Source organism: Passer montanus, unplaced genomic scaffold (genome assembly GCF_014805655.1).
Source record: "Passer montanus isolate IOZ18808 unplaced genomic scaffold, ASM1480565v1 scaffold42, whole genome shotgun sequence".
NCBI lineage: Eukaryota > Metazoa > Chordata > Aves > Passeriformes > Passeridae > Passer > Passer montanus.
Window position 1 is genome coordinate 4,392,056 of NW_024369041.1, and position 16,811 is coordinate 4,408,866.

The 16,811-nt window shown below is 38.8% G+C and overlaps 1 protein-coding gene across 1 annotated transcript in view; it reads right to left on the reverse strand.

Moving 5' to 3' along the window:
* The window catches only part of CCDC6 (coiled-coil domain containing 6), a 48,064-nt gene that overhangs the window by 20,018 nt on the left and 11,235 nt on the right, over positions 1-16,811 (reverse strand). Inside the window, exons 3-4 of the mRNA XM_039719602.1 lie at positions 7,670-7,819; positions 1,740-1,868 (exon numbers count right to left, since the gene is read on the reverse strand). Coding sequence (XP_039575536.1) covers positions 1,740-1,868; positions 7,670-7,819 — 279 coding nt within the window. The remainder of the gene's footprint in view (positions 1-1,739; positions 1,869-7,669; positions 7,820-16,811) is intronic.

Genomic DNA, 16,811 nt, shown 5'->3' on the forward strand with positions numbered 1-16,811 from the left:
AGGAAAGGAGAAAGAAAGAACACAAAGCATAGATAATTCACGCTGTCTATTTTAGAAACAACATTTTAGTGAACATATGCTGTAATTATCTGCTCACTGATTAGTGATAGCTCTCAATGTAGCCCAGCTCAAAGCATTGTTGGAGTTCTCCTTCCAGGCCCTGTTTAACAGGTGTTCTGAAGGTTGTGCTGCAGATTGTGACAATCCCTCTTCCTTAATTCTCTCTGTGTGCAATAAAGGTAACATGACTCTCCTCACAATTTTGGGTTGTTTCTTGCTAGGAACAGCACATGCCCCAAGGCTGCTGCTTCAGCTGGTTAATTAGCACAATCAGCACTTTTAATTTGTGTGAGGAAAGAAAGTGTGTTGAAGCCCTAAGTAGCCTGACATTTACTCTACCTTACTGTGAGAGAAAACAAAGGCACACAGTGAATTACACTAAATTCACGTGGCATTTCTAAGCAAGACCTGACAGCCAAATTTTAACATCTTCACAAAGTTTTCAAAGCCAGATACTAAAGACCTTTGTGCATCTATGCTTTTTGAACAGTGTAGCACTGACAAATAGATGCAGCAACAAGTTTCAAATTTTATGATTTCACAAGTCAGTCCATCTGTCCAGAACAATGAGACAAAAATAACTCCACGAAGATTTCAACCATGGCTCATGATAATATTTCAAAGACTACAACAGCTCAGTATGTTAAGCTTACTTTGCATTTTGATTAAGTGGCAGCCACCACCACCTTGTGGCTAAGAGAGTTATTTCAACCTCATGCTAATTTCCATGTTGGGTTAGGATTTGTTGGCAACTACATATTCCTACCTTTTCATTTGTCAGTTTGTTCCATAGGTCTCTCCATATAGAATGTTACCATGAGAATCAAGAGAACTCACTTGATCATTTAGATAGCCATTAACTAATTTATCCATGTCAACAGGAAAAGGAGACTCATATAAAACTGGTAACAATTCAGATTACCAGCAACAAAAAAGTCCCACAGCAGAAGAAATACAGAGAACACACACTATATTTACACCACCTGAAATATTGCACCTGCACGTGCCAGAAATCTGAAGTCCTTTAACAAGCCTAAAGATTTCACCAGTTTGCCATTTAAATCAGACATGAGCACTCCCAATGTCTAAACATCCTGAGGAAACACAGCCAAACAAGTGATGTTTTATCTCTGCAATCTTCATGACTGTCTAGGGAGGAAAGGGAGCTGGATTTAGTTGAACTTCAAGGCTTCTGAAGGATACACACAGCTGACAACTCACAGTTCCAGGCTGCGCTATCCGAGCTGCCACCAAAAGGTGACCTAGAGCACAACTAGACCACAAACAGATCATTTACTACTGTGCTTAACACCATCAGAAGTGACAGTCTTTTCTCACCAACAGCATGAGTGGAAGCTGATGAACAGCAACAAGCAGCATTATTTACAAAAAGCTGCATTTGCAAAAGTCACTGCTGTCCAGCAGACATGAAGGCCCACAAAAAAGCTTTTATAATAGATATAATTATAGATACTAATAGATATAATGGCCAAGAAAAAAACTAATCCAAGTTTCTCATAATAAACTATGTTGCTTTTCTATTGCTTTGGAAGCTGAATTGACTTTTCTATATTTTCAATACTGCCCAGTTTCTTACACACTTAAAACATTAAGTCAAATCTAAGACAAAAGAAGGACTTGTTTTTTTCTGCCATATAATTGTGCAATGAAAGAGTTACCTGCTCCAGGGTGAGCTGCTTCGAAATTGTATCATTTTCCAGTTTTTTAATCTTCTTCATCAGTTTGTTCACTTGAAATTCCTGTTCCTGTTCTAGATGCTGCTCCAGTTCAGCTTTCTCATGTTGCAGCTAAAAATTTAGGAGACATGTAAATATTTTAAACAAATAAAAGCATGAACTTAGGCACCTTTTATACATTTATTCCTCCTGCATGTTAAATTCCCTACTGATGCTTCTCAAAAAACTTCAGAATGCACAACCCACCCAACAGCCCTTCAAAAAGGAGCATTTTAACCTGTGCTGCATATTTACAATGCAGAGAAAAGTAATTTCCAACTATTGAATATAGTCAAATTAAAATAGGTTATTTTATATACTATATACAATGTATTATAGACATTCCCAAAGTAAAAATCTATCATAATGCTCACAAAAGCATTGATTTTAATCTAAATGCATCATCTCAAGAGCACCCAAAGCACAAAATCTTAGCACTTCCTTCTCCAGGCAGCTGAAAATCGTGACTGAAATCATTGAAATTGCTGTGCAACTAGTTTAGAAACAACAAAAGTATTTTCTAATTTACATTCCTACCCTATCAAAATCAAACTGTCCTAACGATATAAAAATACTGGTTATTTCAAATCAATGTTATACATTTTCTTAATACTGAAATGATTTATTTTAATTTAGGGTGTTCAATGGAGAAGAAAAATTTAACTCTCAAGCAGATGGAAACAAAAACCCCCACTCATTTTAATAAAAAGTATGGCTTGGAGTAGTCCCTCTGAGACAGGGATCTAAATCTTCCTGTGGCTAGAACACTGTGACTGGCACTATGATACAAACAGGTGAACCTGACTCAGGAAAAAGCAAATGTCACCAACAGACATTGGTGTAGTTACATTGTGTGCTCACCATCCACTGACAATTGCAAGCACCTTTTTTTACACCTGCTGATTTTTTCTAAGCCAGCTCTTCTGGCTAGCACACAACAATCTGTAAGATCACAGTGTAAAATGTGTGAGGAAAACCTGAGGAAATGGAGAGACATCTGCAGCCACAAACACAAATCAAGGTCGCTGGATAGCCACAATGAAGGAATAGACTTTGATTTTGAAACAAGCTGAAATTGCTCATTTGTTAATTCAGCTCCTTTTGCTCCTAGTTAGAGACAAAATGGTCTCTGAAGTGCAGCCTGCCACAGAGATCAAGGCAAAAGGCTCACAGAGGAAGAGCACCAGGCAGACAGCAACTACTTGGCAATATACATATGGGAAAAGTTTGGGAGTTGTGTTTTCAGGGCTTGTCAATGCTGAGATTTGATTTTTCACCATTTAAAACAAATACCAGAATAGCAAACTCTTGGAATAGGAAATACTGAATTCATTTTATAAAGAAAGAAAAATATTACTAACACCCCCAAAATATATGGGTGGTGTCTGCCACTCATATAGGGTAAAATGATTTTTCCCTTTTATTTCCTTTGATCACAGAAACAAGCCCAATCAATCAAAATCCAGTTACTGATGAAACCTTAATGCTGAAGAATAGAATTTCTAACAATGAGAAAATATCACCTGGTACAATACAGGTGAATAGTGTTTATTTTACTTAGCAAAGAGTTTTTCCCAACTGTTTTAAATTATATGCAATTATAGTAACAATGATCTACAGATACACCTGCCAGCTAAAGAGGAAGAAAAATGCGTTAGAAAGTGTCACCTTGATGTCAGTGTCTTAACAGACCTTGAATTGCATATGAAAACTGAAGGAGAATTTTCAGCTCTGCAAGATTAGAAATGGGTTTGGTGCAAGAGACAGGGGCTAGTTTGAAGTGAGAATGGGGCTATCAAACACAAAGCTCAGCAGCAGGACTGTGTGCCCCAGCTCCCTTCAGTTCTAAACAACTGCAGCAATATTCTCTCTCTGCAGAAACAAGTGTCCTCATACAATGTAGGACCACGTTTACCTTCCTTACTGTACTGTACTGGCTTACTTCTGGGAGAGTGGGAAGTGTTTTATGAATTAATGGAGCCAATGGATGAAGTTCCCCCTCGGAAAACAAACCCTCATTCATCCTCCAGACGATGACCTTGTACAGTCTTTTTTTGGGTATTTCAGGCCCTCAAAAGCTGTTCACTTCTTCCCTTGCTGCATCCTGAAAGTCCTATTTATTAACAATTTTGTATCAGCAGTTTGCCTCCTCTTTATGTCCAGATGTTCATCAAATAATTGATAGATGGGCTAGCTCTGTTTATTCAGCACAATCCCATTAGCATCCCTGAGCTGATGCATGATATTTTGAGAGCAGGAAGAGTAATAGCTTATGTTTACAGACTTACAATTTTTTTAAAGAATTGTCAAGAATCAGACTTACATAAGATTAATTACTTAACTTGTCTAACTACACATGCTATTATCTTGGTATGTTGTAACATCTTACTTTCAAGGACAGCTACTTGGACCAATCTGCACTTCCAAAAACATAAGGGTGTTGAAAAAAAATCTGAATTTGATTTTGAAAAGGACTAGTGCACAATTTTAAGTAACTGACTTTGTAAGATTAAACAATATTAAAAATGAATTCTTCTTTGGAGCAGCCTTGCTTCACAAATGGTAAATTTTCTAGATTTACTACTTTAAGTTTCAAAACAGTAACTCAACACATCCATGTCCACTACTGCAAGAACAGAGTCTGCATCACAACACTTCTCATTATATTCTGCAATATACTGCTACCATTCTATAATGACTAAGGATTGAGCATGCTATAAAAATTTGTTTCCATGCTTTTTAGAGATTTCATCAGGTAAACAAAAATATAATTACATGAAGTACATAGGAAAATATAGTAAATATGTATAAGGCTCATAAAAACTTTATCAGGGATGCACGTTATAAAAATCTTCTGTTTACTGTAAGATCTCTGTTGAGATGCATGTGCCCCTTCATTCCTGCAACACTCAACCTAGAAAATTAATAATTATGCAAAAAAGGAAAGCTTTCTAATAAAATTGTACCTTCATTCATTTGGCTTGTAGAGACAGTGAAAGTTACAGTTATAAAAAGATATTATCAAGCAATGGCATGGCACCAGAAAGACAGTATTATTCCAGTGGAAACACCTTCCTCTATGGGCTACCATGCCTGTTTAGACTCTTGCATACAGTAAAAGGTTTCAAAATTAATTTCTCCTGATATTGCAAACCTGATGTCAGCCTGTGTTTTATAACAGTGATGCACATGGTGCTGAACTGGGGGATCCTTGCTGGCTGTCAGGAGGAGCACTGCAGCTCTGGCAGGCAGCTCCACATTTAGAATGTTTTAACGTTCTGGGAGCTCATTCCAGAGGCCAGGCTGAATGAGAGGCATAAGCCCCTACAATTGTGACAAACAAAGGTCTGACAAAGCAACAAACACACAGGCACTGTGGAAAAAAGCCCCTCTGCTAGGTGCCTTTCAACAGAGTACCATGGCAGTAATTTTGAAACAGGCACAGAGCTGCAAATACTTTAAAAATTGAGAGAGTGCAAATCATATGCAGTTTAGCAGAAGTACCTCTCCTCAGTTCCAAAATGCAAAGTTTTAGACAAAACAACAGATTTATATGCAATTTTTTCCCTTACTCATCCTAAAGGCAGGAAGCCATTTCATGTACAATGTCTGACAGCATGAATGCTGTAAGTCTAGTTCCAGGTCAGACCAACATTGCCTGGCAAACCCAGAGATTATGAGTTAATCCCAAAGAACAGTGGAGCAACAACTGGAAACTACTGTATTCCTGGGTAAGTCATTATCCAAAGTCTGCATCTAATTTAGCTAGAATTCCCTGCAGAGCAAAGATGCCAAAAAAGGAAGTGGGCATTTATGACTTCATTATTCTCCTAATAAAGACAGAATTGCTACACTCTAGTGAGTAATGGTAAGTATTGGCACCCACAAATTTCAGGAAATTAAAAAAAAAGGAAATTATATTACCTTCCTGGTCTAAAAAAGCATTAGCCAAGAATGTAGCCCTACATCTGTATAATGGGAAGACTATCCAATTACAGAAAAGATACTCTAATAAACTAAACCGACCATGTGATGTGTGCCAATAATGCCCTCTTTCCAAAAGAATGAGTTTGTTTGTAATATCAGGAGTTTCTCTTCTCCAGTTTTTTAACCTGCTGTTCGATGTGGGTATAGTTTCCAGGATTCAACACTGAAGAATCAAAACCTTCAGACAACAGATAAACTTTCAGAAAACAAAACCCATCAAGTATTATTTTCAGTTCTTTGCTGCTTAAAAAAGTTGCCTGCTACTCATCAATATTCTAATGCCAATTTACTAAGTCTATGATCTCTGAAGAGTTGAAAAATTACTTTCATGGAATCCTGTGGTAATATTGAAACGTTCCCTAATTCTACAGGTAAGCTTTTTAGTGGAAGGGACCATTTCTTCTGTATCATTTATAAGCTGCTAACCACATTACTGATGTTTAGGAGAATGTATTAATATTCTGGTTTTGTATTTCACAGCAATTTTATCACATCAAAGACATAATCAAGCCATGAAATAAGATCTGCATTCACACATACAGCATACACACAAACAGAAAAACAGTTTTAATATTAAACTGTTTGTTTTAAAACAAATCAGATGTAATCCATGCTTTCACATTTAAAGTAAGTTTTAGTTTCCTCTTTATAATGTATAGTACAGTCCCACGTAACCTGGTTCTGTAACAGAACATCTCCCTTTCAATTAAACAACATTGTTCAATGTACCATTTCTCCCTTTACTGCAAAAGACTTCAGTGGAAAGCTTTTTCTATAGTGATATCCACATCTTACTTCAATTAGAAAAGAACAGTTGATACCCCTATTTTACTGCCATCTGCTCCTCTGTTTTTAATGAAAATGTATGGCTTAGAAACCAAACATGTCTCTTACTCAGAAACATCCTTGTCACTCCTCAAGAACAGCAAGGGGAAATAGTAATACCAAGTAAGGGATATTTTATCTTGCTGCTGAGCTTCCTGTGTGATAACAGGCACCAAAGAGACAAAGTGAGAGAAGGCCCAGTTTTCAGGGACAAAAGCGCCAGATGGGATTAGCTCTGCTGGTGTTTCCAAACACTGTATTTCCTAACTGCAGGGTGAAACATGCCTTCAGTCTCCAGCTGCAGAACACAGCAATGCTTACAACATACAAATTAGCTTCTTTTGAAGTGCCTCGTTTCTCATGACAAAGCTTAGAACTGATGAAAAAAGCTCAGGCAGATCACGTTAAACACTCCCCTAACTCAGCACCCTGCTACAGAGGCCAAAAGCAGGTATTTAGGCAAGACTGAGAATGGAGCAACCATGTAGAACACTTCCAACAAATACTTAACCACGTTCTAAAAATTAGCAACTTGGGTAATGGGGAGAAGTTTCTCTGCCACAAGTTGTCCCAGCATCTTCAACTTTTTACTTTTACCATCAAACTGATGTGTTTTAATTCAATAGAAGCAAGGGTTGTTACAAGTATGGGCAAACTTGCATAAACATTTTCCTTCGAGCATCACTGCACATTCTTGTATACAAAGTTTAATACTTCATGACTTGTGTTAAGTATCAAATACTCCAGAAAAGAAAGTGTGTTTCACTAACATTTTAAATTAATCAGTAACTCTTGTCTGGAAGGCAGCTGACATTTACTGCAAGCTATACCCATTTTTTGCATCATTATACAAACGTTCAGGTTCTCAAAGCTGAGTTCACAGATGCAAACTTCAAACAAAAGAAAGGTCACCCACTACACTTTTTGTACTTTGCTTTTATCAAGAGTCAGTTTTCCAACCTGACCACTTCCCTGAGAGTGCAGCCACACAAACACAAAAAGTTCAGTCACCAGTCAGTCCTGAGGCTCCTGGGAGAAACATCAGTAAAGGCACCAATTACCTGCATCAGTTTTCTTGAGAGCTCATTAGTGAGAAATTCCTCTTCCTTTTCATAGTTTACTGCAAGTGTTTCTTTTTCTTTCTGCAGGGCTTGAATCTTCTTAAATAGAGTATTACTGATGAATTCTTCTTCTTGCTCTGCCCTTGCTTGCTGTGAAATAAAGACATAGTTTTGAGAAAAAAGGGAGCAAGTTTCCTTTCAAAACAGCTGCAATTATTCCAATCCCCTTTAAATGCCCATCATCCTGGAGGCCTGTAGGCTGGACCTAAGTGCTGTTACCAACCCCTTTTATAATGTTATAGCACCTTTTTTTGGTTTTTGTTTTCAACCTTTTGACTTGAAAAACTGCACTGGTGCTTTAAAGTGGCCTTCTCCCAGCCAAATGCACAAACTCCTCAACATTACAGACTTGTAAAAGCATTACAGATTCAGACAACTATTTTTACCTACTCTATGCCTGAAAAGGAACTCCCATCTAAATGTTCTCCATTACAAGCTGAAGCACAGCTCAGACTGCTGCATGCACCACTGTGCTTCCTTTTCAGATCCCTTAGACTGAGCTCTGCTTTCCAGGAGTCAAATAATGCTCCTCTTCTTTCAGCCCAACATGCAGAGCCACAGGCAGCACAGTTCTTCTCATAGGAGTTCCTACCCCACCACCAGGAAAACAGCTATGGTACTCCTCACAACTGCTACTCCACTACACACAACAGCAACTCACAAAAATGCCATGGGGTAGCTTTACCCCAAGGTATTCTGGAAATCTTCTCCATGCAGAATTACTAGAAGTGACAATTTCCATTTCAGCTTACTGCTAGCACCCTGCACTGCTCCACAGAGAGCCAGCCTGGGACACTGCTCTCCAGAATTCCCTCCAGTTCAGATGTTGGTATGGTTTTTAAGCATAAAGTTCATAAATGGAACATAAAAGTGATCTTTTGAAAGCCTACTCTGAAAGGCCATGAAGGGTATTTTGTACGGGGAAATGAATGATCACAGCTACAAACTGATAGAGCCAACTCTTAATGCCACAGTTCAAAGCCTAGAACAACTAAATGACAGAAATACTGCATTTAACCAATGAGGCAAGTTAGTGTTAGGAGTGATTTTATTCCCTGCAATAAAACCCATTACTTGAACTGCACATATGTGACTGGCCCTGATTTTAATAAAATTACACCAGCTTACAGCTTATGCAAACATTCTGCAAGCTTTATTTCAGTAAACTTAGAGAGAGGAAAATTTAAGAACTGAAACAGACACATTACTGAAAGCTTATCTTCCATAATCTTTTGCCCAAAATGTGCAAAAATAACAATCTCTTTATACTTATTGTACACTGGAAAATGCCTGAAATATTTCATTATGTCAGTGATCTTTTAACTGGAATAATACATTCCCTAGTGGTCCAAGAGCCAATTACTAAGACACCTTCAACATCTAGGAGAAAAGTTAATTAAAGAACATAACTGTCTTTCAATCTGGTGAAACAATAGGACAATTACAAGTTTTCCTCATGGTATCACCAGTATCATAAAATCTAAAGCAGTGGTTTGGAAACTTCTCAGTGGAGTCCTCCTTCCATCAAGTCCTTCTCTTCACGTCTTTGTCTCTGCCTTCTTGTGTCTTCTCCCATCTCTACTACTGCTTTCTTTTCATGGCCCTTTCCTACTATCTATCTGCCACAGCTCCCTTCTCCCTGTCACCACCAGAGATGGTACAAACCCAACCAGAAAAAAAAAAACAAACCCCAAAACAAACCAAACAAAAAACCAAACAAAAAACAACCAAAAAACAAACAAAAAGCCAGGTCAGGCAGTTTGCTGGCTTAGCAACTTAGGTCCTGCACAACACCTCCTCTCTAATGTATTGCATCTCCATAGCAGAGAGCAGCTACTCCAGCATCTTCAGTAGTGGTATTATTATCTGTCACATCAAGAAAATAGAGATTTGTCCAAGAAGTCTGAAGAAATGTTACATTGTCAGCTCACATCTCAATGGATTAAAACTCCTGGAATCTAACTGATCTGAATAACATCATCTAACAGCTTCTAAATGTGGCTTTACTTAGAGCTACTAACCATCTTATGTCTTCAGAGACATTCCAGAACAGAGTAAACAAGTGAAATTGCAAGGGCTCATTGTCCTCAAATCATTAAAATTCATGCATACTGTTCCAAAATCAACTCCTCCACTGCCTTCACTACATAGGATTTCTACTTCTGTCTGTTTTTCAATGGTTTAGACAACAGAAGACAGTAACACAAACCAAGCTTACCTAAAATTAAATTAGAAAGCACTTGGTTCTGAAAAACAAAAGAATGAGGGTGTTTCTGCTTCGATTTCTATTCATCTGTAACTTGCACAGATTTGTTCTGTTCATGCTTTGCACCAGTCAAAAGCTCTAAAATCACATTATTACAGCACCGAGCCTGCACAAGACTCTGTGCCAGATCCTGGTGTCACATTAACGCCGGTGCTCGGGCCAGCAGGAGCGCAGGCTGCCAACATCCCCAGCGTGGCCAATGCCCCTCCTTTGTGCCCATGAGGCCAGGCAGCAGGCCAGCACAGGCTGAGGAGACACCCAGGAACCAAGGCTGTCCTTCCTCCTCCTTTCCTGCCCTGCATCTGCCTCCCCAGCTGGCGTGGCACACGCAGGAACAGCGGCGAGCAGCCCCAGCGTGGACAGCCCCTGTGCCCACAGCGTGGGGCTGGGCAGGGTTAAACCTGACTCCCTTGCACAGAAAATGCATTTCTCAACTGAACACCAGCCACCCTACACATCTACACAGCAACTGTGAGCCCCACGTATCCACACAGCACACTGAATATAATGAATGTCCATTTAATTGCCCAAGGGTCAGCACTTTCAACACGTCTGAAAAACATCAGACATTAATTAGGCTAGGTACAAAACATGTAATTTATTACCATACTTCTTCTAAATTTCATATTGAAACTTGCCCTTTATCTTGTTACTCATTAATTGCTGATAGTTAAATTATCTCAAGTAATAGGATAATTCATGTTTACCTTAATATTGCCTAAAGCCTTGAAATCTGTTACTCATTTAGCAAATAATCAAACTGATTTTTCTGGATGTGAATACACTGTTTTTCCAAAGGGATAATTTGTCTTTTTATTAAGTAATTGTATTTGAAAAGAGGCCTGATATAATCACCAAAAAAAAGAGAAACAAAATACAGAAATCAAAAGTACTAGGTCTTCCACAAGGGTATGGAGTTCTTGGTTTTCCTCTACTATCCATATCACACTCGACATGCAAAAATACTAACAGCCATTTACTCTATGTACCATATTACAAAATAAATTGCCAAGGCACTGAGTGATACAAAATGATAACACCTGATCAGTCAATCTCTGGAAACCTGAAACAAGCAATCTACTTACACCACAGATTTTCTGCATAACAACAGACATATCCACCTGTCTCCCATGTCTCAGAACTCTATGCACAGCTAACTTGGAGCATTCCATGGATGCATCCACTAAGGAAAATCTCTAATTATTGTGGTCAAGACTATAAATGCAAGAGCTATCATGTTACTTTGCAGGAAATAAAGAATAAAGAGGGAGATAAAAGGCACCTCATGCATATAAACCACAAAAAGGAAGAAAAATCCTATTATTTTTATTGCAGAAGCTTGTGAAATTCTGATCACTAGTAGAGCTGATGCATGAAGTGTCATAAAAATATGTCCTTGTGAGCTTAAATTTCAAGTAATTTTAAAAGAACTAAGAAATGTATTTTCCTAAACTTTATGTTGTAACAAAGTATCATATTGGGAAGTGAGCTGCACTGAAGTTCTTTTTCCACATGTTGCACATACTACCATAAAAGGTTTGCCATTAAAATATTTTCCTTCTCTCAGTTCCTCTTGCAAATACACCTTTAGCAGACCAGGTTCACACTGCTGAATCTCCCTCTGCTCTCCTGGTTCTAGCACCAGCAGCAGCTTCTGTTTCTGGTGGGATGCTCTTTTTCTGTATCACTGCCCCATGCACTGACCACACTGCCCTAGTGGCACTGGCACTGTATTATATGAAGCAGCAAAATCCAGTACTTCTGATGAGGCATCACCTTATACACACTCACATAAAAAAATAAACTGTAACCAAAAAAAAAACTTTCAAAAAATCCCTTCCCCCCCACCACCATCTTCTAAACAAGCCTTCCTGATACTGCATAATGAGCAAGTTCAGCAATGCAATTAATACCTACCCTGTAGTCAGTATCAGCACATTATCAATGACCTGACATGAACATGTTCTTGCATTTTAGTGTCAGGTGTCATTTCAGACAGTTTCAGTAGTAAACATTTCACAAACTGCTCCAGGCACCTGCACTCGAGCACCTGCAAGGCAGATGCCAGGCATGCCCAGCCTGCATCACCCGTCTCCAGCAGCATCCAGGGTAAAGGGATTCAAGATTTCAGGGGATCTTGTTGGAAACAGCCTACAAAGCATTGTTTTGATCTAATCCACCCTTGAAGGTCTTTCATCTTTATGTCAAGAGCCACCATGACCTCTTTCCCTTTCATCCAACTTTTCCTGGTGCAGTTTGTAACCCTGTAGATGGAGCTGAAGAGCAGTTTAATCTGACACAAGAAACTCAATCTTTGCTACTGAATATAGACTGCAGGATTGGGACGGCTTCGGGAAGAGATGATCTCAGTTGCTGCACATGTTACACTGAACTTAAGCTGTCACTTCAGAAAGCAGCCCTCCTGAAAGTCCTCCTCAGTAGATGAGGTAAACAGGGTGAGAAGTGCAGGTAGCTACAATGACACGATTTTTGAATATGCAGTTCTTGCATAAAATAAAACCTAAGCTTCCCAAATCTTCTGAAGTACACACTCCTCCTCTAGCAGTACTAACTCAAGTGATTGCTCTGGCCATACTTTCTGGCACAAGGTTAAAATGATCTACTGATCTACAAATGCATTAAACATTCCAATGACCTGATACTGTTCCCTTACAGGAGAAACTTCTACAATGCAGCTATTTTTTCCTATAAACTTTCCAGCTGCATCTGAAATGACCACAGTGCATGCAATGCACCTTACAGACCTTGCAGAACCAGCACAAGAACAAAAGTCAACAGCAACTCAGAGAATTCCCACCACTGCCCAGCCGCACATTCCTGCCTGTAAGGGCTGAAGGACAAGGAATTCCCACCCAAGTCCCAGTAATGACGTGGGCACAGCTTTCCCCTCACCCAAGGACAGGTATTTCTTTCAGCTGGGTGGCCTGTCTGAGAGAAAAAAAGTGAATGCTCTTGTGGTTGAAGTGGTGAACTGGAATTCAAGTTCTGGGGTCAATTTGTAGTGTGATTTCCTGTCTAATTGTGACAAACCCCCAGGGTAATTTCCTCTGTTCTGACATAAAAGTACCTTTTTCTTTTTCTTCTCCCTTCTTTAAGATGAGTTTTCAGGAGTAAGAGAGCAACAGAAAGAACCATGCATTTTTATCTTTGGGCACACAGTATTTCCTAGAAGCCCCAAACAAGCACTAATACCTTTGAATGGTTCCTTCAGGATCCCAAGCTGCAGGGCTGATTTTTTTATTTTTTTAAACACAGACCTGGTAGTGTAGGAGGAAAACATTTTTTTGGTTGGCTTCTAAAAACAAACAAACAAATAAATAGACACCACCCTCCACCAGAAAAATCACAAACTTCCAGGCTTACCAAAAGTTATTTTCCAAATATACTAAAGAAGAAAGAAATTCACTATTGAAACTCATCCTGAGAACTTCAACTACTTTAAACATTACCTATTGTGCAACATTAAAGCTGCTGAAGCAGAATTGCTTCAAAGAACAAGTCCTATTATATTACAGCTATTCAGTAGATGAGTTCTGCTGCAAGAGGAGACAAAAAATATATCTTTTTAAAATTATAATAATACTACAATTTATTATTGTAATAATAAAGGAATAACTCTATGATAAACTACCATTTAAAGTATTAAAATACAGTTCCTTTTAATCTCCATTTATAGTAGGAAATTCCCTGTCTCCTTCATCCCCCACCCCTCTCCTTTTTAAAAGGTCAATCAGGTTTTGGCCAGACATGTCAAAATGCCTCTGTCACAGCACTCCTGCTGCCAGCTCCAGGCACAGCAAGCTTTTCCCCTGATGCCTACCAAGTGATCCAACATATGGCCTCACAAATCCACAACGGATGCAGACTGACTAGAGAAACAGCTGACTCGAACAACGTAAGAAATGCATTTTTCTCCCAAGTCAGTTTTAAGCACAGTCAAATGTTTACAGTTCATCATCACTCGTGCAGCCTGCTGGGACCTTCTCTCAAAAATTCAGGTGGATACATCTTGTGGTTTGGGAAGAGCACTTGAGAAAAGCCCTCAGAACTGAGCAGCTTCCCAAACACAAAAGTCACTGATTCTTTCATGCTGAATGATCTCATAGCACCAGCAATGAAGTGAATTGTTTGATGGTATTCAATCCCATTTTACACACTTCCTTCTCTGCATTTTGATGTTGACCTGAAAGTCTTGCACAACTGAAACATATAAGTGGTAAAAATGAAATAAGCAAGTTATGAAAACAAGCTCATTTGACAAGCATAAATATTTACAAAATGAATGCATTTGGCTAATTACAAACTAAGTGTAACAAGCTATATGAATTTCATAATTAATACAATCAATTCCTGAATTTACTTACATAATTGAAAAATAATTTAAACAGCTTTCTTCAAAACAGAAAAAAAATTAGTATACTCCCTTCAAGAGTTTTTATTACATCAAAATACAGGCACATTAAGCACTTAATAAAAATGCAGAATATGAAAAAGCCACATTTTCTGTGACTGACAACATGTCAAGATAGAGCCTAGAAAAATGTATCAATAATTTTTACTGAGCACTTTAACCATGACCACATATTGCTATGCAATCTTAATGTAACTAAAGATTACATAGTAATAAAGCACCATAAAGGAAAAAGTATCAGGGTTGTACGGGCACATGGTAAACACTTCCTGTTCTGAACACTGAACATGACAACCTTAAGAATCTGACTATTCATTAGATACATGCTTTATAGCTCTTTATTTTTCATCCCCTTAAACATCATCATGTAGAACAAGCTCCCAGACGGTTATCAGGGCTGGAGTCTCTGCTGCCAGCACACAAGAGCTGTAACCTGAGCCAACAGAAGTCACAGGCCAAGGCAGGAATGACCCAGCAGGAAAATTAAATCTAGCCTGCAGACCTTTCCAAATGGCTCTATTTCATGAGGCCCTTCCTCTGTCCCTGGCTGCACAGGCTCCACACACTTCCTACATTGCTGCATTTTCAGCAGCACTGATTTCGAGAGCACGTGTAAAGTAAGTATAATGTACATAAGCACAAACAAACCCACTGCCCTTAAGTCCTCAGGTTCATTGCATACAAGCAAATCCTGCTTCAAAGTGCACATGAAATGTTCCTCAGATGGGCTGTAATGACTGCACGTGCAAACACAGCCAGGAAGGGACCCAGAATGGCACCCTGTGAGACAACTCCATCAGCCCAGCACAGGCAAGGGACCATTCCAGCACAAAGCTTCCCAGCACACCTCTTCCAGAGATGGTGCTTTGCCAGGGACCTCCCCATCTTTGCTAGCTTGTGCCCAGCTGTATTTGCATTGCCAAAGACAGCCAATATGGAAAATACAGCTACATTGTCACATCAAACTCTGAACCAAAGTTTGAAATACCTCTCTCTATTAATCCTTTACTGATGACTACTAGAAAGAAATTTTTGCTTTATTCTTTGACTTCTAACCTGTTTTACTGCTGTTTTACTGCTGCATTTACTCCTACGCGAAAGTTTCCTAGTTAATTAATAGTGTAAAACAAATGGAAAAGAGAAGCACATGGAACAAGTTTTGCTTTTGCTCAACTTCAATACAAAAAATGCTGAAAAACATCACAGAGATGCACATGTACACATAACAAGATTTGTAGTTTTATGTTCAGTTTGTCTGAATTTTCAACTGCACAGACTTGTCAACATGAAAGACAGAAAAGGTATCATTTTGCTCTAATCTTGCAGCGCACACTGTTTTGTTGGAGGTGGTGTGTGTTAATAATTTTCCACAGCCTATGTGATCATTGGAATAACCATACATCTTAAAATGCTGTGGTTTATTTGACCTGCATCTACAATACTCAAATTTAATGAAATCTGGTTGTTATGCTCATTAGAAAATAGTAACAACAACTTAAATCTCAGCAACACCACCATTAGCTCTAGGAGCTACAAGCAATGTAGCACCCCAGTACAAATTATTCTGATATCAGATGTCGCATGCATAAACACTTCTTAAATTAACATATTTTAAATGGGTTTTAGTCTATTTTCTGATAAATCAACATTTACCTTCAATGTAACCACACATTAACTAATTCATTCTGCTGAACTGACCAATTAGAAAACTCAAAACTGCACACTCCCAAAATTTCAGAGCAGGAACAGCAGAAGATTTAGCAGAAGAATAGACTATTAGGTGACTAAATTAATGCCCAGCTTCTGTTCAGAGGTATGCTCAGAGGTATATTCAGCTAACAGGTACTGAATTATGTTCTAAAATAACAAACTTCTGCTCAAAATGCAACCACAGCAAACTCCTGTTACAAGCAGCTCTGCAGCCACAACTGTTTCTCTACTCAAAGGCAAAAGAGCACAAGTGAAAGCAGTGAACAGATATTTAACACTCACCCCCCCCAAAAAACCTCCACAAAAATCCTACTTCGCTTCATGTAGTCCAGCTAACTCACTGCAAGCATGAAAAGATGAAAAACATGTTTTTCTTCATCAGAGTACACAATGAGATTGAAGTGTAATTCTGTTATACCCAGTTTTTTCCAGCTGCATGGCATGTGCCATGGAGTGCCACCTGCATGCCACAGGTATTGGCAGTGACTGTCCCTGCTCCCAGGCACAGACTGCACATTGTCTCACCTCAACTGGGTCCTGAGCACCAAGTGCCTTGTATTCATCATCCTTCCCTTCCAGGTAAAAATGGCTTTCAGCACTTGCAGATCCTTCTTTCAAGTGTGTATAACCTCTGGTACATCTACATCAATCAGCCTGTTCTCCTTTAAGTTTTT